Genomic DNA, 23,166 nt, shown 5'->3' with positions numbered 1-23,166 from the left:
TATTAGGGTTTTTTGTGTAGGGTTTTTGTAAACTTTTTGCAGCCATGAAACATCGTGTAAAAACAACAACAAACAAAAACCAACCAATTTGAAGTTATTGCACTGCTTCTTAGTTCTCCAGGGTAACACTGCTCTATAGCGAGTCTCATCGGCAGCCCTCTTTATATCAATGCACGGATTTTCCCTTTAGATTTAGATCTGAACCCTGACCTTTTCAAATTGTTGGTCATCTTTCAGAAATTTTTCTTGACTTTCATTTTTGCTTTGTGCTGTTATCATGCTGAAAGGTGAACTTCTTTTCTTAGCTGCCTAACAGAATCCTGTGGATTTTGTTTATACAATGCTATTATGATGCTGCCATCACCATGCTTCACCATGAATATGAGTTTTTTATGGCCATAAGCTGTTCTACCATGGTTTCATCAAACCAGAAATGTTCTTGCTACATGGTTCTGGTAATTTTACGCAGGATTGCATGTTTTTCCCCCTTCCATCTAGTCACCCAACCTCAGAGCCCCAGACAGGTGAAGAATACAAAATGATTCTATCACATACTGGGATAACTGCAGTTATTCAGAAGCCCTTCAGTGATTTATATAACTATTTTTTTAAAACACACGTTGCAATGTGATTGGTTAAATCTAAGTGCAGACACATGAAATTGTGTGCACAATTGGGCAACCAGTTGATTGTATTTCTTTCTGTTTTTCTTTTCTGTCCCACAGTGTAGTAGCTTAGTATCCATTGTATACATCAGACAGAATCCAGCACAGAGGTAAACACTGGCTTAAAATTATCCAACAGTGACTCTACGTTAGACTTTGTACAACACAACGTCTAGTAACCAAAACAGAACCCCAACTACCTGCATGTCTTCCCTCACCACATCCATAAACCTCCCCCTTGGTCTTCCTCTTTTCCTCCTTCCTGGTGGCTCCATCCTCAGCATTCTCCTACTGAAATATACCCCATGTTCCTCTGCTGCACATGTCCAAACCATCTCAATCTCACCTCCCTCACATTGTCTCAAAAACGTCCTACAAACGGTCCCTATAATAAACTCATTTCTAATCCTGTCCATCGTCGTCACTCCCAAAGAAAATCTCAACAGCTTCAGCTCTGCTACCTCCAGCTCCACCTCCTGTCTTTTACTCAATGCCACAGTCTCTAATCCATACAACATCTCAGGTCTCACCACAGTCCTATAAACTTTCCCTTTCACTCTCACAGATACTCTTCTATCACAAATCACTCCTGCTATCACTCTTCTCCACCCACTCCACCCTGCATGCACTCTTTTCTTCACTTCTCTAACACACTCTCCATAAATGTAAACTTATGAGTTTACTTTGACTTTATTATTATTAGTAGTAGTAGAAGTAGTAATAGTATATACATGCTTTATTTAGCGTTTATTTAGCATTAATATGCATTCAGTGCATATTCAGTGCTTTAGAAATACACAATTTTGGATGTCTATTGTTTTCCACCCCTTTATTCCTTTTAATAATTAAGCACATGCACAAAATCACATGACCACAAAGTCAAACTGGTATAGCACCTCTGTTTAATATATGTCTAATATTTCAGATGTAATATAAACATAAAGTCTGATCATTTGACATCAATATCAGGTTGTTCAACATACATGGAAAGGGAAGAGTTAACGAAAATGACCCAGTGGGAGTTTGCAGTTTTTGCCCTCACCAACAGGGGGCAATGTGGGAAAAACCATCAGCCGTAATGCTTAACCAGCACAACTATGGAATCTAACATAGTTTAATAATAACCTGCTTCTCACTTGATTCATCTGTGCATTCAGTATAGCAATTTACTCCCTAAAATTAAATTACTCCTACATTTGTTTTCAAATTGGGTTTATCAAAAAAAAAAAAAAAAAAAGGCGTGTATAGGATTAGCATGAATTGGGTAGCTAAATACTGCTAAATGAACAGAACAGCAAAATATATTTTATTTAGGTTTAATATAATCTCTTTACCCGCATGATTCAGGGTTCAATTAACTCGAATCAAATATCATTTAAAGCAATGAATGAGAGAAAAATTACTAAAGCAAAATACTTTTAGACTGAGTGAGTGAATCAGTAGGTTGTAGTTTTCACCAGGTTTGTATCTTAGGGCATATACTCTTTCATTTTTATTTTTTTTTTTTTACATACAAGTAATTTCACAGTAATTATATGGCCTTTATGAAATGAGCAAGAAACAGTGGTCTCAGTATTCAGGGACACACGATGAGTATTCATCAGTCTATAAATATGGTTAAATCTGTTAATAGGATTACATGTATGTTACTAGTGATGCAGCATATGCAATACTCTTTGCATATTTTGACACTCATATTATTTAAACAGAGCATTAACATTACTAAAATAACGGTCTGTCGTTTGAGGCTTTCGGCATGTGCACTGTTTCGTTCAGGATATAAAAGAGCATTATTGAGCAGAGAGGTATGAAATGGTTAAGGATGAGGCCTGGACTGAGGGGGGTTTCCTTCATAGAAACGTGACAGAGTTTGTGGTATCGCTACACACCATGACGTCTGGGTTGATGTCCATGAAGAACGACAGAGTGTGTGCAAATCGTGATGAAATCCAAGCTGTTTTGTTGATATGTCACACCTGGCCTTTAGTCTGCTGATGGATCCAGTCTGTGAACTTGATGACCTGTGTGTAAACTCCGGGCCGGTTTTGTCGTGCGCATCCCTCGCCCCAGCTCACAATGCCAGCCAGGAACCATCTCCGGCCCCGCTCTAGACACACCAGAGGCCCCCCGGAGTCTCCCTGCATGCACAAACATTAACATAAATGAAGTGCAGATAAATATACAGAATTTTACACACACACACACACACACACACACACACACACACACAGGAACTCACTTGACAGGCATCGACTCCTCCCTGTACACTTCCTGCGCATATCATTCTGGGAGAGACGGCATCATCGTACATTTTGTTGCACGTTTTGTGGTTGATGATGCTTACTGTAGCCTCCTGCAGCAGAGTGGCCAGCTCACCTAAAACAATAAAATAATTCCTAAATCCCAGAAAAAAACAACATGCACTTACAGTCCACAAGAGGGCAGAGCAGAGACCCACAATGTGGTGACTTCCTTAAAGGTTTACCTTCCTCAGTGAGGACTCCCCAGCCAGTGACAAAGCAGTTGGTGCCAGAGGTAAAGGCATGTGATGGTGCTGGCACACACACGGGCTGTACCAAATCATTAAAAAAGACAGGGGCACTGAGCTCCAAGAGGGCAATATCGTAGTCAGAAGTGAACTGATCGTACTGGGCATGCTGGACTATCCTGCGGATCTGGCGTGTAGCAGCAGCATTACTAGCTGAGTTCATGACCCGCATGCCCAAGTAAGCCCTCCAGGCACGAGCATCTGAGTACCTGCACAAGTCGACAAGTTGTTCAGATTATCGTCTAATTATGTCTACAAAGTTTGTAAATATAAAAGAATACATGGTTTACTAATTAAAAATTGTGTAAATGTTACAATGTACTATTGCTTTACAGGTCTACACTGAGATCCAAGCCAGTTCTCACTTGATGGCATCCGAGTCTTGGAAGCAGTGAGCAGCAGAAAGGAGCCAGCGGCTGCCCACTAGAGACGCTCCACACACGTGGCCATAGCGCTCTATCTGCAGGCTCACCTGCCAGGGCCATGAACCCGCCTGTGCGTCCGTCCCTCCCACGATCTTCGCCCGTTTCCTTGGCCGAGTGCCACACCCTGCTCCAGTGAGAACAGGACACAGCCTGGGTTCAGCATTGGTATGGCTCACTTTATTTATCTAACTATACATGAAACATAAGTTCTGTTCTGTAAAAAAGAAAGGCGTTATAAACATATATAATTCATACTACACAAGGATTGCACACTTTACCAAATCAAACTATAGCAAACATCAACAAAAGACTTCCAAGCATCCACCTTTTCACAAATTTCTTAAAAGACAGTGTTGATTTCAATTCATCTTCAAAGAACTACTTACACTCTGGGGAAAAAAATAGGCAGAGGCTCCTTTAAAACTATGAAGCAGTTCATTTACATTAGCATATATAACAGCTTCTATCATCAGAAGGAAATCCATTTGCTATGAAAGCCAAAAATCTGTCCTAGGTCAGAGGACTATCTCACATCCCTGCACAGGAAGCAGTGTTTTATAGAAAAGTGTTCGGCCCACAGTTAAACACAGCTCAAGCATTTCTTCACCATCAATAAGTCAACAGCTCTATGAAGAGTTGATGAATAACCACAGTGAAGAGGTTAGCAGCTGGATCCTCACCACAGCGTAGTTCATCTGATCCGTCCTTGCAGTCTTTGATGCCGTCACACTCAGGATTTAACTTCGCAATACACTTGCCATTCGCACATTTATAGGACGTCGGTGAGCACCCTTTGTCTACATGTTCAAAACAAATGCAGGGTTTGGATAAATACTAAGCATGAATAAATTCTCTGTAAGATTTCTTTCCCTATGCCTGCTTCTATGGTGTTTATGGTGAAAGCCAGGTTTAGTTTTACAACTATAAAACTTAATATGTTTAAGATAAATTATTTTCAAAAACCTTCGGACTAAATTTGGATTAACATAATTAAAAACTTTTTCACAAGTATTAAGAGAATAAACACGCAAGAGATTTGTTTAATACACCTGAAATATCGAACACAACTAAAATAATATATTATCCTATAATTAATACAACATAAAGAAACAGAATGGGGAAAAAAAAAAAGATCTTTCTCGTTACCCCACACTTAGGAACATCACCAGTTTACATTATCTGCTAATTAAATAGGCAGATATCTGGATGTGATTTTGAGTGCAGTGGGACTTACTACAATCTATAACTACTAGCAGAACCACAATAGTGATCCAAGTTTTTGGGCAGCTAGCTATGTTCTACTATGAAGAACTATGTTCTTTGGTGCTTTAGGTTGAATTAGCTGTGTAAATATTTTTCTTTAAACTCTTTGCTATGCTTTGTGTAAAAAAATACTTGCACTCACATGCCCTTGTGCAGTTGAGCTCATCACTACGGTCTTTGCAGTCTATGACACCGTCGCAAACAGAAGACTTGGGAAGGCATATTTTATTCGAGCACATGTGGTAACATTTACCTGCTAAGAAGGGAACAGACTCTGAGCAGACACATGTATAATAATCAGGTATTACACAATCACCACAACTCTTCCAGTGTTTAAGTGAGAATAACTCAAATAGACAACAGATCTTTATCAGTGATAAAGTGCAGGCAGGTCTGAGATAAGTCGAGGTCATGAGGAGGAAAAGTGTTAAATTACCACAGTTTGTTTCCTCACTGCTGTCTCCACAAGCCTGAAGGTTACACTGGCTCCCATGTGGTCTGCACTGCCCACTCCCACAGTACACCTCTCCTGGTTTACACATCGCTGTCGAATTTTACCACAGAAAAACAACTAGATAATGATCATTTATAGGTATATACACTAATGTCAATGTTGAGTTGATGTATATTATAGTAAAGATTTCAGTTCTTATTAGTAACCTTTCGCATTGATGAACTTAAATATTCTCCATTTACTTTGACAGAAAATGAGAACAAGATGAATTTAGGGAAAGAGGTAGGACTTCCAGGATGACTGTGTTAATACTGGAAGATTTAAACACCTCAAAATCGTTCAGATGCACATGTTATTTGGCATATCTCTTGTTTAACTGAGGAGAAAATTCAAAAACTTTCCGCATTTTTTTGAGTAATAAGCAACTTTTTGTTGCAGCGCACCTACGCACAATGCCAGCAGTACACAAGTCTGGTAATACAATATATCGCTGATAAACATCACTGGGTATCGCTGCAACATAATATCCTGTAGGGATGATAATATTGTTATATCACACAAGGCTACTTACAGCACTTGGCCTCGTCCCGACCGTCTGCACAGTCCCTCTCTCCATCACACACTTTCCTTAGAGGAATACAGCGTCCATCTCCACAGCGGAACTGCCTCGGACACGCTGGAGTGAAAAACGCGCATGGTGTAAATACTGGCAGTAAATTACTTGCTCTGCTAGTCTACAAAAAAAGATTGTAATAGTACACTCGACCTTTACTGGCCCAGAAACATTACAAAGCATCCGCAAAAAAAAAGACAAACAACAGTGTCCAAGACAGTCACACCACAAAGGCACTTCTTAGAATGAACCACAGCCAAGTCGCTTTGCAAAATAAAGCCCTAAACGTTGTCATACATTCAGCAGACGCTGGGAGAACACAAAAGGATAGTGTGCTCACTGCTCTCTGGGGAGAAGGCTCTGTACACCAGGTAAAAGCCCTTGTGAGTCAGAGACTCGTCGGAGTGAAAGTGCAGTAACACAGGGGAGGAGTAGATCCTCTTCCTGCTGCTGTCCCCAATTGGATTACACAGCCTGATCACGGAGGAAAACACAAGCACAGGTACACATACACCAGCATGATCAACCACATACAAGGTCGAGCAAACACTACAGTTGGAGCCATAAAGTATGGGCCCTCTGAAATAGAGACACTCACTTGACGCCACCGATTTCCAGCCAGTCTTTATCGCAGCTGCTGGTGGTAGGTGAGTCCTGAATATCCAGCATCACAATGGTTATGGATAGCAGGTAACCAGGTAGCGGAGCCTGAAAGAGAAACCACAGTCAGCCACCTTCAAAGGATGCACTCTAGCACAAAAGAAGGAGCATCCCCCCCTGTGGCTTTGAATACAGTTCACAAGCCATGTGCACTAACACTGAGAAGCAGAGTCAGGACATGGGAACACTCCCTGGCCTCAACTCACCCTGATCTTCCAGTTACAGTCCACATTTGGAGGGTAGTAGGCAGGATAGTAAGGGGATACTATGGTGCCATTCCAAGCTGACAGAAAGCCTCCACATTCTGTCGAAGAAGATCAACATCAGTGATGTACTGTATAACGAGGAATCATCCAAAGATTACTATACAAAATGGCATGCTGGGCAAACACACACCGGCTTTTGGTATAGCCTGAAAGTAGGCCTTGAAGATAGCTCCATGCCTCTGTCGACTAAACGAAAAAGTGACGAGCATGACGTTTCCCGAGGATGTCAGCTTCATCACCGGGGATGAGCTGGTCACTGGTAAACCACACCACCTATCAACGACAGCATGCTTTCATGCTAACTAGCCTGTGCAAATTTAAAAATAAAATCATGTGCATACACACCTGGCTATGATTTTGTTCTGAAGAGGAAGCAGGAAGTCATATGCGGAGAGTTTGTTGGCTGAACAGCTACCGGGTGTTGCCCCCTGCAGGGTGACTACATCTAACCGCACTACATGACCTGAGGGAACTCTCAGCCTCCACTGGTAATAAGGTTTTTTCGGGCTCACCAAACTCAGAGTTCGATTATTGCCATATTTGGCGTAGAGGTCAAAAGACATTGCTGTAAACCAAGCAGGACATAAGATACCAGGGAAGTAAAAAGTAAAAAAAAAAATATATATATATGGCACATAATTGTATTATCTGATATTACCCTGAAGTCCAAGCTGCCACTTGCCACTCTGCAGGTTGTTGGGATTCTTTATCTTATCTGCCATGTCATCATCATCATCATCATCATCTTCACTGTCTAAATTTAATCCTGCAGGTAAGATTTGTACATTATCAGGCATCTGTTTCACACCTCTAATGCAATGTACAGAATTTATCTCTATGCAGTCCAAAGAGTTCACCCAGGAATCTTAGTGTGTCTTCATCCTTCGTCAAGTAATACTGTTCATCCAGCCTGCTGTGAAGAACCTTGTTAGTGCCGGGAAGATGCCGCTGCAACCACGCAGGTTTAGATCTCTGCAGCTCATTTGCAATGGCCGCTGATGGAGTGGAGAACTTACTCCAGAAGAAAACGTTCAGCCCATTAACTCCTTCACTAAAAACATGGAGCCACAACATTCATACAGGCATTTTTAAGCCTTTATATTTTTGTAGGCTGATATTACAACAGTGTGTAAGTCATTTGTACTTCTATCTTGGGCAACAAGTACGTGTGGTGGTCTGGGAAAACCTGTCAGATTTTACAATCAGTTATTTTTTGCTTGAAACCTACATCAACACTTGTTGAAGAGATACAAAACCAACATAAGCCTAATCAATTAATTTTTTCGTCAAATACTGGCTGTCAAAATGGTGAAAGAGAGAAATGGCTGTACAGACCACTGTACAGATCTAATTTAAATATTGACAGAACTAATCAACACTTATTTCAGCTCTAATGTAGGTGAGCAGCATAAATGACAAGAGTGACAGAAGTTACTACAATGAGGCCTGTGTCTCTTTTCTTTAATTTTGCACTGCAGCTGTAAGCCAATAACATGTAACTAACACTTGAGCACTGAACACGAAACTTATAAGACATTGTGTGGTTCAGTAACAGCATTTGTCAGTTTGTGATAATATTAGAAGAGCTCATACCTGAATCTGATGCATGTAGTGGTGTAAAACCTGACAATGTCTACTATACTACTACTGTTTTTGGCTTTGTGGTACCTTTTTGTCCATTTTTATAGATTACAGTGTCAGGAAAAACATAAACAAGTCTGTTTGATTTCAACGCTTTCATCTTCCAACACTAAATCTGTCTTGGATCAACTACAATTGGAGTAAGGAATAAAAAAAAAATCAGGAGAATTCTTACCTAAAGGCGACAATCCCTGAGCGGCGGTAGTATGGCCTCCAGGGTGATGACTCATATAACGCTGAGAACTGAAGCACCGCAAACAAAGAATCATTCATCTGTTAAACACCATCCGTGCAGTGTAAAGAAATATTGAAATAATCAACCTACACAAACAACAGCCCCTCATTTAAAGTATACAAAGAGGTAAAAGGAGTGTAAGAAGTTTCACTCCAGTCTTTTGCATCATCTAGATTGCGTACGCGTCACCCTGTGTTCAGACCGACAGAAAGAGTGACATCACTGGACAAGGTGTGACATCAGTAGCCCCGGCAAAGACATGCAGTCTTGGCATAAAAGGCCCCGTTCTTGTGCGATTGGCTTTGAGCAACAGGAGCCATAGGCAACAAGAGCGCCATTGTCCAGAGCTCAATGTCATTCTGAAGTGCAGGGTGGTGGGGGCGGGCAGTGGGTTCAGGCTACCTTTAATAAGCACAGGCACACTCTCGCACAACTCCACCACACCTGCCCATTCACTCATATTAAACAGGGTTACAAGTTTTACATAAGTCATTATTCAGGCCAATTAAGACATGCTGGAACACTCACTTGTAGAACCTCATGCCTATTTAATAAAAATTTCTCTCTTTTTCTGTCTATCTCTCTTTCTCTCCCTTCATCTCTCTCTGGCCTCTCTCCTCTCTGTTCCTCGATCTACCTTTCCTCTCCTCTCGGCCTGCGTCCCTCTCAGTGCACAGACACAGAGCATCTGATTGTGCGAGGAAGTGCAGAGACAATGTTTTTATTGAGGGCCTGCTCTTCTTCTCACTCGGCTTGCCTGGGTCCTGCGGTTCTCACAAACGCCATTCTTGTCCTCAGCCCTGAAAAGACTCTGGCCCTCTGGGACATGCTCTCACCGTGCTGCCTCGCACCAGGATGGGCTCCAGTTACAGCCGGCTTTACATTTAAGAGGGCCACGGAGTGGCCGAAAAGCTCAGCAGGGGCCCCTCTTACAGCCTGCTTTACATCTTAAAAGGGCCACAGTGAAGAGCGCGGCACACCACAAGAGATGCAGCTCTGGCCGACTTCATGTCTGACACTGCCAAGGGCATGGATCAGCGCAGAGTGCTCTCTAGAGGTTTTGCCACATTCCAAGGAGACCATGTTGAGTACAGTCTGTGTGTATGCTTACATAGGGGCTGAGGGCCTGAGACTGAAGGTGGAACTGTGTAGAGGAAGGATCAGCCAGGTCAGGTGAAAAGCTGAGGTTGGAAAACTCCACGTTTCCTCCCAGGAAGAACACTGTAGAAGACGGAGAAGCTGTAGAGGCAATACAAGTGCAATGCACTGATAAGTCACTATTCTTATGAGCTACATGAACATTCATTGATATTATATGAATCATGTCTGAGACACATAAGGGAAACATTATGTATGATGTCCTTTGGTGTGATGCAGGAAAATCCTCGACCACAATCTCTGCATTTTACCCTTGCACTAGGGTTTAACTTACATGCAAGGAAATGGAGAGTCAGTGCAACGGCAGTGGACAGAGGGATGAGGGGGGCGGCACCCAGTACCCACTTTCGCCATGCCCTTAAGGTGGCTCTTCTGTCCCCCAGCCACATGGTGTCTGACCCAGCTTGAGTCTCACTGTCAGAAGCCCTCACAGTTTCAAACGGCTCATTTACTCGAATGTCCTACAAATAAGTGTTCAGCAGCATAACACAGTTAAAACTTTTTAGCATAAAATAATATAATACAAAGTTACTGATGTTTTGCAGAAGTTTGCAGAAGCTCGCTTTTTTAAAGGTCAAAATAAAAGACAGACAAACACACACACACACACACACACACACACACACACACACACACACACACACACACACAAAGCCCTTTTCCTTAGTTTTTTTTTTTCCTTCAGCCGTTTCCTTAAAACACATGCCAAGCATTAAGCACCTGAAGTGCAAGAGGCAGGGCTTTCTGAATTGCCAGACAAGTGTAGAGACGCCTGCTGTCCTAATTGACTGAATGTCGGCTTCCCACATCATTTGCTTCTTTTTTTTCTTCTCTTTTTCTCAACCTGTGCTGAAGAGACACCAGAGGTTCTCCTCCAAGTCCATTCTTTTGCTAAATATTCTTCTCATGCATAAAAATACCAGTGTTTTAATACAATTAGGTATAATAATTATTTACACAGAATGTCAATATTTATATACATCGAAATGCTTATGGGAAATTACACACACACACACACACACACACACACACACACACACACACACACACACACACACACACACACACACACACACACACACGAGCAGAGTCTTGTGATGTGATTCAAATGAATAGTATAATACATATATAAAATCAAATAATTCAGATTGAAATTAATTATTTTGTATATATTTATAGTTCTTTTGTGCCCGGGTGTATTGTGTGTATGTCTGTACACCCTGCAGCTATCAATTAGTTCATTCATTAGTGCACGTTTACTTGATAATTGATAATTATCAATTCACTTAATCCAGCTTTACAGTTAACCGTGTGCATGTGGATGTGTTTTCTTTTTATATATATATATATATATATATATATATATATATATATATATATATATATATATATATATATATCTTGGTGGAGACCAAGTGTCCTCACAACAAGGAAGATATGTTCAGAGTGTATTGGATCTTTATAGGGATAATAAGATGGATATTGTATGTATGCACAAAAGAGAGAGAGAGAGAGAGAGAGAGAGAGAGAGAGAGAGAGAGAGAGAGAGAGAGAGAGAGAGAGAGAGAGAGAGAGAGATAACCAGGTGAGGTCTCCCTCCCTGTGGAGTTGTGGAGAATAACTCCAAGGGTCCGCTTTCCCACGGCCCTTCTCAGTAGGTTCACCGCTCCATCGTCTGGTATTCAGTACTGCCACATCATCTTTCATATACAAACTTTGACAGCTACCAAGCTGCAGTTTTCCTGACTGTGATTTTAATTCAGTAAACAAATCTCGCATTAACACTACACAGAAAAGCCATGATTGGCTGATCCTTAAACTGGGAAATTAAACTAAAATTAAATCAGTCTTGATTGTTATTTTATTAGTATTGTAATCTATAAGCTTTAACTCATATTATATTAAATGCCGGTTGTCTTCTCTTTGGTAAAGCACAACTGTCTCCCTCTCAGTCCCACTCAGGCTCTTTCTTACCTGTACAGGTGAGTCTGCGGTTCCACAGTGTCCTAAACCGGATACGCTGTAAACCTCGCAGCTTCTGTTTTTGGGGAAAGTCCTCATCCCTGGTCCAGTGTGTCTCCCTGTCGCACTCGACACAGCACGACGCCGGAGAAATGAACCTACAAGAGGCAAAAAACAAAACAAAAAAAAAAAAACGTAACGATGCCTCGCTTTCGGTGCGCAAAGAAACCCGAGCTGAGCGGGTGCAGCGCTGCGCGCGCTCAATGCTTGCGCCCGCCCGTGCACAGGTGCTGCACGGCTCCCATGATGCAGCGCGGCACAAAGGCACCACTATAAACCGGTGGCACTCAGGCGTCCGACAAGAACCGGTGGGCAAAGTCAATATGGTTGGACGTGTGTCCAAAGTCATTCAATTAATCAGGGAACAGCCAAAAAGGTTTAAAGTTAAATGTATTTAAATATTTCTTATCTATCTATCTATCTATCTATCTATCTATCTATCTATCTATCTATCTATCTATCTATCTATCTATCTATCTATCTATCTATCTATCTATCTATCTATTTTAATATACAACGGTCATTCTAATATTTATGATCGTTTCCACTAATATAAGGTTTGTTTTTTGTCTTTTTTTTGTGAAGGAGTCTCTTCAGTGTAAAACTGCACTCACATATCCACTGCTTCACGGAGATAAAGTGACCGTAATATTCATTTTTAACGAAAGCTGGTGACTTCTGGCAACATGAGTGACACGGATCGCTGGCTACTCAATGTGGGCATGTTGAATAATGCCACAAAGTTGAGGAAAGTTTAACTTTATGGAAATGAGTGACTAAAAAAAAAAAGTAAAGATTGATTTGTCATCACAGATCACAGTCAGAAGTGTGATGCTATTTAAAACACACACAGAAAAGAATGCATCATTTAGTAGAAATGCCTCCTGGTGAATTCATAGGAATCAATTGGTGAAATAATTGCTGCAGTTGAAAATGTAGTATAAGTTGAAAAGTCTCAGGACTGGATAGTTTGTGATCTCTGGTTAATATGAGCTGCATTTTTAGTCTTGGCTGGTGAGAGGGTGAAGAAACAGCTGTAAAGATGTAGAGCAGCTAGATGGATTTTTATGATCATTTCCAGCATAATCACTCAAATTCTTAAATGTTATTTATTTTTGTAATACACATATTTTCTATGCCCATGTTCATAGACCATGCATTGAAGTCTTTTGAATCACACTAGACAATCACACATCTGCACACAATCTGCTCAAATAAGTTAATGATGGCTGTGATAATGCTGTCGTCTGTTCACAGATACTGAGGTCCATTGAGTAGAGGTCATGATGCTTGGCTGTGTGTTTTGTAAGTTCTTCATGAGTTGTAAATGTGGCTGTTGATCCAGTAGATGAACTTGACCACCCTAGTGTACACTCCGGGAAAGTTAGGTCTGCCGCAGCCTGACCCCCAGCTTACGATTCCTATCAGAAACCAGCGCCCACCTTCCGAAGCCTGGCATGACAGAGGACCTCCGGAGTCCCCCTGCAGTCAAAGAGAAACATAAAGGTAATGAGTAAGACTTTAACTCACAAGCATGGGCATTATTGTTTCAATTATTCTGATTCAAGCTAGCATGATAAGTGCAGTGGGGGATCATGTAGATATTTAAGGGGCTTTATTGTGCACTAACCCTGCAGGCATCTCGCTCTCCACCAGGTACACCTGCGCACAGCATGCGAGGTGAGACAGGACCATATGCCCTTTTACACTCACTCTGACTAAGGACGTTCACCTCAGCCTTCTGCAGCACAGTAGGTAGAACCTTATCTGAGAAAAACGTCAAAGATGGATATGGTGACCAATTTCTTAAAAAACAAAAAAAACAAACAAACAACTTAATCGTTGATGCCACACTAAATTTGATCTAGTTTCCCGTCTCACCCTGTTCAGAGCGGTAGCCCCAGCCGGTCACCCAGCAGCGGTGTCCCTCAGTGAGGGTCTGTGATGGAGCAGGCAAGCACACAGGCTGAATAAAGGGGGCCAGACTGCTGGGCCACGCCTTTCTGAGCTGCAGCAGGGCGATGTCATAATCAAAGTTCCGAGCGTTGTAGAACTCATGCACCACGATGCGGCGGATCTCTGCTATGTGTTTAGCACTGCCCTGAGTCAACATGCCCATGTAAGCTATCCACTGCCGAGGGTCTGACAGTCTGGTAAAGACAAAGGTTTTCAAAGCACTAATATACAAACCTACTTAAAACAATTTTACATGTACTACTAATCATCCGGGCTAGTACCCTATAAATAAGTTTTCAGAATCAGATCATAGCACGTTTTGTGACTTTACCTCTCTTTGCTGAAACAGTGTGCAGCGGAGATGATCCACTCGCTGGTGATGACGGAGGCGCCACAGTACAGATGGCCAGAGAAATGCAAACTAACCTGCCATGGCCACTCCGCTTCTATAGCATTGACTCCACCCACCACTCGCTCCTGACGAGCTGTGCTGTCTATCACACGCTTCACAGGCTGACCGCAGGCTGCATGGTTATGATTAAATTATTAGCAAAGTAATACACAATTATGCAACTGGATTTGAGAATTTCATTACACCACAGTACTGATTAAAAAATATTTGTCGCTGAGGTAGTTGAGAGAAATGGGAGCTTGTGATAGAGACGAGTGTGGTTAAAATAGTTTCTGTTGTAGATTATGAATAGGTATTGTCAAAAAACATAAGAGCCAAACACACTCCTGCTGAAAAACACAGATTTTTTCTTTTTTTTCACTTTGGGAAAGAGAGCAGCTGAAAGGCACTGACTGGCTGACCAGCCATAGCCCTGAAGAGCACCATCTTATTAATTCAATACAGGCCTTTGCTTTGGAACCAGAGCAATGATCAAAGCCCAGCCTTTTTTTTTTATATCAAAGCCCCTTCAAAATCACTGCCAGCACACTGCAATTAACACAGCAATTTCAGCGCACTAGTGACCTCGTATAGTATGGAGCTAAGGCTGACAATATCCTCATGGAAGCACAGTTAAAATGTGTGTGTGTGTGTGTGTGTGTGTGTGTGTGTGTGTGTGTGTGTGTGTGTGTGTGTCAGGGGAGGGAGGATTGGGGTTGGGTGAGTCATTGCTCTAACAATCACAGTGCTTATAATTAAAGTCTGTGTGTGGCTTTTAGAATGACCAGAAAGTTAACTAACTGAAATCCGAGTCAGCCAAATCATTTTCCTAATTTCAATAACTCAACTCTGGAGTTTAAATAAACACACCCGGTTAATGTAATTAAAGGTAAAAGGCGTATGTTGGTTAAAAATGGGCCACGTGTTTTGTGAGAACTCACCGCAGTCCTTCTCGTCGCTGTGATCGAGACAGTCATGAAATCCGTCACACTTCGCATTTTTCTTTAGGATACACGCTCCATTGCTGCACTGATACCACATCCTCGAGCAGCCAGTCTCTGCAGAGCATCAAGCTTTCTGTCAGAACATATTCACTTCTAACGTTCAGCTTTCGCCATTCAAGAGTGACAATGGAATGACAAAAAACTGCTTTGTGTTTAGGTGAACTACATCTTTTATTTTCCAAAATAATATGAATATTGCAGATTTTATAGTGTGTGAAGAGTCAAGACAATTTACCTTGGGTACAGTTGGTTTCATCAAGCCCATTAGGGCAATCCTTCTCTCCATCGCAAACATAAAGTGGATGAAGAGGAGCCAGACTGCCGCAGTTTTTAAAGGGTTTTGCTGCATATTGAAAGAACATCAGTGCCAATGTGTTATGAGATGCAATTCATCCTTACAGATCCGTACTAAGAAATTCATTCCTGGTGGTTACAAGGTATTGATGTGTAGGATAAGTCATGTGATCCTAAGCATTCAAGTGAAATACACTATATGGCCAAACATATGTGCATCACATCAATATGTGGTTCATCACCAAAAGTTGGTAAAAAAGTTTGGGCTTGATTAGTCTTTCCTGAATGATTTGTGCTATAAATCTAATAAGATTACATTTAAGGAAATTGTTTAACTAAAATTCTATATATCTATATTATATATCTATATCTATATAACACTGCTTAGACTGAACAATTTATTAAAATATTCTAACTAAATATTTTCATAAAAACAATCAACAACAGTCCTTAGACTTTCACTGTGTGTAAGGACGAAAGAATCAGGATTTTTTTTTTCTTTAATGAAATATGCTGCCGTTCTTTGTTCATCTTTGTCTATAGCTCAGACAATTTTCCTGATTAGTTTGGTGATTTAGAGATAAAGAGAAAACTGACATACAACAAAAAACTTCATCGCTCTCATCCTGACAGTCATCCAGGCCATCACAGCGCCGTTCCTTTTCCACACACAACCCTGTGGTGCACAGGAAGTGACCCTCAGGACATGCTGGAGAAGAAAACAAAAAAACATGATAATAAAAAACATGATGATATGTCCTTCATGGTCATGTAATTAACGTGAAAGCTTTTTAGCAGGAATAATATGTAGTTTATATATATATATATATATATATATATATATATATATATATATATATATATATATATATATATATATATATATATATATATATATACAATAAAAAGATAAAGTATTATATATTAGAATAATACTGTATCTACCACGTTTTAAAATATTTTGAAATCAAATTGTAATAACTTCTACTATCATCAGGGGGCGGTATTGCTCTCACGTTGGCTGATATTGAAGCTGCTGTAAGTGGCGCTGAAAGACATCTCAGCACTGCGAGAGCTGCATCGAAACACCACCTCTACATTTCTCTCGGGAATGCGGAAGACAGTTGTGTGACTCACGTAGCGGCCGCAGTATCTGTAGGATCACCATGACCAAGCAAAACCCCCCCACAACCAGTTATCAATCTGAGCTCACATTTCATCATTAAACTCGAAACTAATGTACGATCACTCACATGATCTCATTGACCTTCCACCAGCCATGTTCACACGGCGTCAGGTCTTTTGGGGAGAGGATGTAGTTCTGAAACTTCAGAGCCACGCCGAGAAAAGGGCTACTGGTCTAAAAATGAGTCACATGACCTCATTCTTATCTGATATCTAAAATATTAGACATTATATACGCTTCTAAAGCGAGACAAATCACACGTATGGAACAGTTTTATCTAAAACATTTTTAGTCTTGTGATGTACCTGAAACCTCCAGGTGCAGGAGCACAGCGGGGGCAGAAGACTGGGGTAAAACGGGCTGGTCATTTCTCCTGCTTCACTGGGGGACACTGGAATTTCAGCTACACTTAGACATTCTATAGAGACATGAGAAAGATAAAAAAGAAAGACACAGGATGAGACACAATTTGAGAAGTTGACTATAAATTCGCAGCATAAAGGAATCACAGAGTTCAGACATCCTGTATCACTCTGTCGGTCTTTCTTACATTCTGTTTCTCTCTCTCTCACACACACACACACACACACACACACACACACACACACACACACACACACACACACACACACACACACACACACACACACACACACACACACACACACACACACACCCTCCTCAGGAACAGCCTGGAAGAATCCTCGGAAGCTCTTGTTGCCTTGTGTGAGTCTGAAGGATAGCAGCATGACGTTTGAGGTGGAGACAAGAGAGACTGGAACTCGCACAGCTTCACACAAACTACAGGGAAAAAACACACACTCACTGTAAACATACTTTACTGTATATTCTTTCCTTCTTCTTGTATATCCAGGAGGTCTGAGAATTCAATTTTTTAACAGCTACCATGAATTTCTTTCTTTATTAGTCAAGAGTTAAACCCTAACCTGTGTAAGGTCTTGGCTCTCATAGGCAGCAGTGCATCATATACCGTTAGAGCATCATATATGCAGTCACTGGCATCGATATCCAGCCTGTTCACAGTGAGGCGAATGATGGACCCTGGGGCAGACGTGAGCTTAACGTGGCAGCTCAAACCTCCCCATGAGGAGAAAACGTTCAGTGGGACTTTTGCATCGGGGATTCCTGCGTACAGCTTGTCCACACACTCTGAGCCTGAGACAGAGGCAAAAATGTATGAACTATGAAAGGCATGGGACTTGAAATACATGCAGTCATGCCAATCAAACACTGAAAGCATTACCTGCAGCGATTGATGTGTAATCGGAGCGAAGAGCAACTAAAGAGAAAAAAGTGAAATAAATATACAATGGCTGATTTTTTTATACAGTACATTCTGTATTTTGCACTTATTTTTGTCCGTACATGACCTGTTATTAAATTTTAAATATCGCTGAAACAATATATATTTCCCTTATTTAACTCATTCTGTACATTTGTGGGACATTAATTCACAATATTATTTAGAGCTTAAAAAAAAAACCCAGAATCATGTAGACTTACCAATTCATGTACACTTAGCTCATATTCTTAAATAATAACATGCAGATATGGAGATGTGACCTTCATAGGAAAGTGAGAATTATAATCCAGTGTCTAGGATTACACCAATTATCATACATGTTGCTTTTGATTAAAATATTGCAATAAACATAATTTCTGATCTATCAGGACTTTCTATTTGGCCAAGATGCTTTTATTTCTATCACACATTTTGCTGGTTTGAGTGGTGGTTCTGCTGAACTGCTCAAACTAATTGGGTATCATCTGTGTCGAAGTGAAAAGGGAAACTATAGAAAGAATAAAACCTAAAAGCAAATTGTGCAAGACACCATGCTCTTATCCTCAGCCACCATCCAGGACAAACCCTTAAATACCCTTCAATCATCTCTAATTTGAGAATAAATTGGTCATTATTTTTTTACTAATATCTAGAACCTACCAGATGGCTTGAAAGATCACAAAGCTCAATACATTGGCAATTATTTAAATCAATCTATTTAAATATCTATAATACTGTGAAATCTGGCTGTATATCATGCCAGAATAAATTAAATCAATTTGTATCTTTAATCCAAGCCTAAGACACGTATCGTCATCTTACTGTTAATGAAGATGGAGTCGATGTCTACTGGAAGCCCCAACAGGAAGCCCACGGAGGATCTGTTCATTAGAGATGTGAGCACCGAGTCTCTAAAGATCGCACTAACGCACTCCTCACACACTGCTGGTGTCTTCAGCCTGGGCACCACGAAGATCATCCAGAAATGCACCAGCACACCACCTTTATCGTTGTTACTGATGAGAGTGAGACCAGACCACAACTCAAAACTCTCAGGTACATTTTCATCATTTTCTTGAATATAAAAAAAATTATGATTGGTTCAAATTTTTTAGTTTACACTGTATACACTACTAATTACACCAAATATAATCAATCATGTTCAGAATATAAACTCCTTTTGGTTTAATACTCCAATGGTGGTAAAGCTGACAATGAATACTACAAAGTAAAGAAGTGAATGAGGAGAAGGTTTGATGTTTGATAGATGTATTATTCATTGTTAACATTAACACCTCTTGGACACCAACTGATCAATTATAAAATATAAGAACAAGCACTAAGCAAAATGTAGCTTACTTTTATAGTCTTAACTACATATACACCAAGACTGCAAAAAAAGACTAAAAATATGTGTGATGTCAGTACCTCATGTCAGATATGACAGTGTGTTTGTAAAGCTTTGATACGGAAGAGGATCTGTAGACTTTGCTGACCTGAAGGAGAAGAACACACATAATTATTTTCATGGGTTGTTTTTTTTTTATACCACAGTGCTGCTAAATTCTTGATTCTGATTGGTCAGAAAAAGTTGATACATTTTCTTAACAGTTTATCCACTGGGTTATATTAATGTGCTCTTTCCAATACATTCTTGTTTCTGTAATAAAGGCTCATTCACAAGACATAGAAAATTAAAACGATTACAAAATCTAGAATTTTTCGATACAGCAAAAAAACTTTTAGGTAGCATTCATGGAAGGAGTCTCCAGTGTCAGTGATTTCTATCAGTCAGTACGTTTTCTCAGTAACAAAATGTAACGTTATACAGTATAATATATTGTTTATTAGAGAAGTTGTTTTTTCGCCTCACCACTTGCTGTATTTCATTTGCCATGGATACAAATTCACTAGAGTCGGCATGCCGGTACTCCGGTATGAACTCCACGTTGGCAACACGAAACATACCAACGAAGTATACACCACTGTTGCTTTCTCTCCGAACTATAAAAAAAGAACAATATTTAACAAAATGACCAAACATTTGATGCATCACTTTCATTAGAAATTGCTGCACCTATCCTGCTACACTTACAGGTAAAAACCCAGAGAAGTGACCACATGATCACCACAATGACAAACACCACCACTGTAATAATCAAGACCAGGTTCTGCAGGCTCACTAGCGGCTTCTTCTTCGCTTTTTTCACCTTCTTTGCTCTCCTTCTGCGTCTGCTGTATTTTTTACATAGTTTATCGAGTATGGCGTCTACCGTGGCCAGCTCCACAGACACGTCCTTCACCTGTAGCAAAAAAAATACAGCATGTAGATATTTGTTGTAAATTGCAGGTCAGTGGCTGGTTTCTATTTTTCTTTGCACTGTCTATAGTAAGAAGTTACATTTGAGGAATAAAATTATATCACCTTATTTGCTTATTGGCACCTTTTTATCTAAATTTTCACAAACATTTGTTTTGTCTGTGGTAGATGGTAGCACTCAGTGGGTAAATACAGTAGATGGTGTTAGTGGTAAATGTTACTGGAGTATATTACTGGAAGAAGTGGTAGATGTGGTATATCTAAGTGGTAGATGTGATGTAGAAGTGTTAATGGTTAGATTTTTTTCAGTGTGTGTGACACATGGACTGGTAATTCCAAACGCCACTGTTTCTGTGATGTGAAACAGAAATAAAAAGAACTGTGCCAATACAATACATCTGTCTTTATCCACAGGTATATAGCCTCAGTGACTCAACACAGAAAGAGACGAAGCAGGTCAAGAAGGAGCAAGCATGAACCAGCTTTATCTCTGAGCCACAACACATGATGTTTCTTCATCAACAGTTTATCAGGCATTTCATACAGCTCAAGTGTGACATCACTCTCATGCATTGGCGGGCCGTGCATTTGGTACCTGGGCTTAAGTGGGGATGTACCCAAATTAATCCACCTCCTAACACCACCACTATCACGTTGCAATTATAGAAACCATCAACACTATACGAAAACTCAATATAACAACTCGTGGCATTACAGAGAGAGAGGCATTTCACATATAGAGGGTGAAAACAATTTTGTCTATTCTATGTCTGAGACCAAATCAATTTCTCTTCCTCCGTAGGCATAAAAAAGTCACATGCAGAGCTACACATTTTCGTGTTTTGCCAGTCGAACTTGGCTGTAACAGTTTCCCTCTGACCAACCAATCAGAGGACGGAATATTCTGGGCCAGCTAGCTGCCCTGTGAAGCGAATATGAAATCTGATTGGTTAAAGAAACAGACCTGTTGGTAATATTCTCGATGGTAAAAACGCCAGCAGTACAGTTTTTGCAGGCCCTGTGCAGATTAGATTGACATGGCAGCACATAGAGGCTGAAATCTGATTGGACAAAAAATCTAACATCCACATACACATACTGGAAGCAGTGCAGCCGAGAGAAACGCTACGAAATGAAGAGAATAAACTGTTGTGAAAGAATTCATGGACGAAATATTAGAATTTAGGTTGTAAATGTAGGTCAGTGCTTCTGACAGTACTAAAAGAAAGCTTTGCTGGCCCTGACTGCCCACCACTACTCTCATGTCTTTTGTGCAGTGGGTAAGGAAGTGTATAAGTGTAAAAGTGTGTGAAGATTTAAGATTAAGTTTAAGATTCAGAATGATTAAGACAAATCAAATTAAAAAAACAACCTCTCTTTAGTTCAGATCAGGTTTGCATATTGTCCAAAACAATATGGTTTTGTAGTTTTTTCGCTACTCCTACAAATCCAGTCATTATTCAAAGTTATTTAAAAAATAACAGTTTTTGCCAAACAGTACGTATCTTAGCAATAAATTGACATAAAACTTCTTCATCTTCAGGAACATGATCAACAAATATTATGCTAGCTCCACCTACTGGCCAAAAGTACAATACCATGTTAACAATGCTCACATTGATGCTGCTACTTCTAAAAGAGGTTTGTTTTATACCAGAGTTCTTCATCAGATCATCTCGAAACCCTCATCTAACTTTTTCATCTTCAATCAGCATTCAGATTTAGAAACAAACAAATAAATAAAATATAACAAACAACAAAGAGTAAATATTAAATATAAACACAGGCAGTCAGGTAGTCATTATTTTATTCTTATTTAATGTATGTGTATGTGTTAGATTTATTTTGCAGGCTATACTGTACACAAACACGTCATGAATATTTATGCATCTAATTATTACTTTGATATGTAAACAATGCGTCCTGTAACCTTTTAAAGTAAATTATCTTAATGTTTATGCATTATAGGTTTGTTTGTTTGTTTGTTTGTTTGTTTGTTTGTTTGTTTTAAACAGTCATTGTGTAAAGCTGTAAAAACAGGTAGATCCTCAGATTCCTGTTAAAAAACTTTCCGGTGTATTTGTGTCCCCGCTGTGCGTCTGAGTTAACCTGTTCATTATTTATTATTTATTAAAAACATTTATTATTCATGCCTTGTCATCTTATCTCCTCGTTTTACTTACTTACTGACAATGAGCTAACCGGGGGCTGCGAATAAACTCAACTGGTAAAACTGGTTTATTTAGAACACAACATGTGCGAGAAAAACCGTTTCATTGGCTGAATGATTAATCGATTTATTAATTGAATGATTTTAATTGGCTGTGAGCTTTAAATAAAGTCTGACGTAATATTAACCACACAGTTAAACCCCACTTCCATTAGAAAGGTTATCAGCAGGTTTATAAAACTTTGCTGTAGATTTTTTTCCCAACAGCATTTGGTATACAATCTTTTAAAACTCTCAATAAAGGAACACTTCATGCACCTTTGAAGAACACACACACCAGGTGTTCAGTGATAATGGAACCCTGATGCTTTACAGCACAATGTGACTCACACTGATTCGGTCCTCCGGTGGCGCATCGTCCTCGCTCCCCTGGCTGCTCTCTCCGCGCGCCTCCATACCGCCGGTTCATTCCTCAAACCTTAAGCTTCAAATACAGGATTCCCAACAAGCTCGCGCGCACAGCCACCATGTCCGTGCGCCGGAGACACCGGTGGTGCACGTGCGAGAAGATGCCGAGCGGCGCTCACGAGCA

General features: G+C 40.2%; 2 protein-coding genes across 7 annotated transcripts; both read right to left on the bottom strand.

Moving 5' to 3' along the window:
* Positions 1 to 1,544: 1,544 nt before the first annotated feature.
* Positions 1,545 to 12,204, bottom strand: LOC310719450 (suppressor of tumorigenicity 14 protein homolog). Of its 4 annotated transcripts, none has more exons than XM_083529173.1 (19): positions 11,903 to 12,204; positions 10,203 to 10,389; positions 9,882 to 10,009; positions 8,711 to 8,778; positions 7,752 to 7,945; positions 7,553 to 7,660; positions 7,240 to 7,459; positions 7,025 to 7,167; positions 6,835 to 6,932; positions 6,567 to 6,676; positions 6,309 to 6,442; positions 5,927 to 6,031; positions 5,338 to 5,445; positions 5,044 to 5,157; positions 4,319 to 4,435; positions 3,579 to 3,765; positions 3,151 to 3,422; positions 2,905 to 3,041; positions 1,545 to 2,803 (listed from the first exon to the last, which is right to left on the bottom strand). In XM_083529173.1, the coding sequence occupies exons 1-19, from the start codon at positions 11,987 to 11,989 to the stop codon at positions 2,636 to 2,638; spliced, it is 2,685 nt and encodes an 894-aa protein (XP_083385299.1). In that variant the 5' UTR covers positions 11,990 to 12,204; the 3' UTR covers positions 1,545 to 2,635. The 4 variants fall into 4 exon arrangements, with proteins under 4 accessions (XP_083385299.1, XP_083385300.1, XP_083385301.1 ...); XM_083529174.1 differs by having other exon boundaries at positions 3,579 to 3,762; XM_083529175.1 differs by having other exon boundaries at positions 5,044 to 5,154.
* A 636-nt stretch (positions 12,205 to 12,840) lies between these two features.
* Positions 12,841 to 23,165, bottom strand: tmprss7 (transmembrane serine protease 7). 3 transcript variants are annotated; one of them, XM_083529192.1, is made up of 18 exons: positions 22,965 to 23,165; positions 20,180 to 20,387; positions 19,958 to 20,088; positions 19,513 to 19,580; positions 18,907 to 19,100; positions 18,046 to 18,081; positions 17,729 to 17,957; positions 17,458 to 17,582; positions 17,087 to 17,199; positions 16,849 to 16,955; positions 16,612 to 16,748; positions 16,197 to 16,304; positions 15,537 to 15,644; positions 15,239 to 15,355; positions 14,238 to 14,430; positions 13,832 to 14,100; positions 13,581 to 13,717; positions 12,841 to 13,432 (listed from the first exon to the last, which is right to left on the bottom strand). In XM_083529192.1, the coding sequence occupies exons 1-18, from the start codon at positions 23,028 to 23,030 to the stop codon at positions 13,265 to 13,267; spliced, it is 2,514 nt and encodes an 837-aa protein (XP_083385318.1). In that variant the 5' UTR covers positions 23,031 to 23,165; the 3' UTR covers positions 12,841 to 13,264. The 3 variants fall into 3 exon arrangements, with proteins under 3 accessions (XP_083385318.1, XP_083385319.1, XP_083385320.1); XM_083529193.1 differs by lacking the exon at positions 22,965 to 23,165 and adding an exon at positions 22,588 to 22,631; XM_083529194.1 differs by lacking the exon at positions 22,965 to 23,165 and adding an exon at positions 22,592 to 22,600.
* Between the last annotated feature and the right edge of the window lies 1 nt (position 23,166).

The sequence above is a fragment of the Silurus aristotelis genome (assembly GCF_946808225.1).
Source record: "Silurus aristotelis genome assembly, chromosome: 25".
Classification (NCBI taxonomy): Eukaryota; Metazoa; Chordata; class Actinopteri; order Siluriformes; family Siluridae; genus Silurus; species Silurus aristotelis.
The sequence above is the reverse complement of the archived record's forward strand: the minus strand, read 5'-3'. Positions and strand labels throughout refer to the sequence as shown.

Bases quoted from the DNA above. Each gene is read 5' to 3' on its own strand.
- LOC310719450 (XM_083529173.1), bottom strand. From the start codon at position 11,989: ATGAGGACTTTCCCCAAAAACAGAAGCTGCGAGGTTTACAGCGTATCC. The intron at 3,766-4,318 runs GTGAGGATCCAG...TTCTCACTGGAG, and splicing joins ATCAGATGAACTACGCTGTG to CAGGGTGTGGCACTCGGCCA. The intron at 3,423-3,578 runs GTGAGAACTGGC...CGACTTGTGCAG, and splicing joins CAAGACTCGGATGCCATCAA to GTACTCAGATGCTCGTGCCT.
- tmprss7 (XM_083529192.1), bottom strand. From the start codon at position 23,030: ATGGAGGCGCGCGGAGAGAGCAGCCAGGGGAGCGAGGACGATGCGCCA. The intron at 17,958-18,045 runs GTAATGCTTTCA...CCTCTGTCTCAG, and splicing joins TTACACATCAATCGCTGCAG to GCTCAGAGTGTGTGGACAAG. The intron at 17,583-17,728 runs GTTAGGGTTTAA...TTTTCCCTGTAG, and splicing joins AGAGCCAAGACCTTACACAG to TTTGTGTGAAGCTGTGCGAG.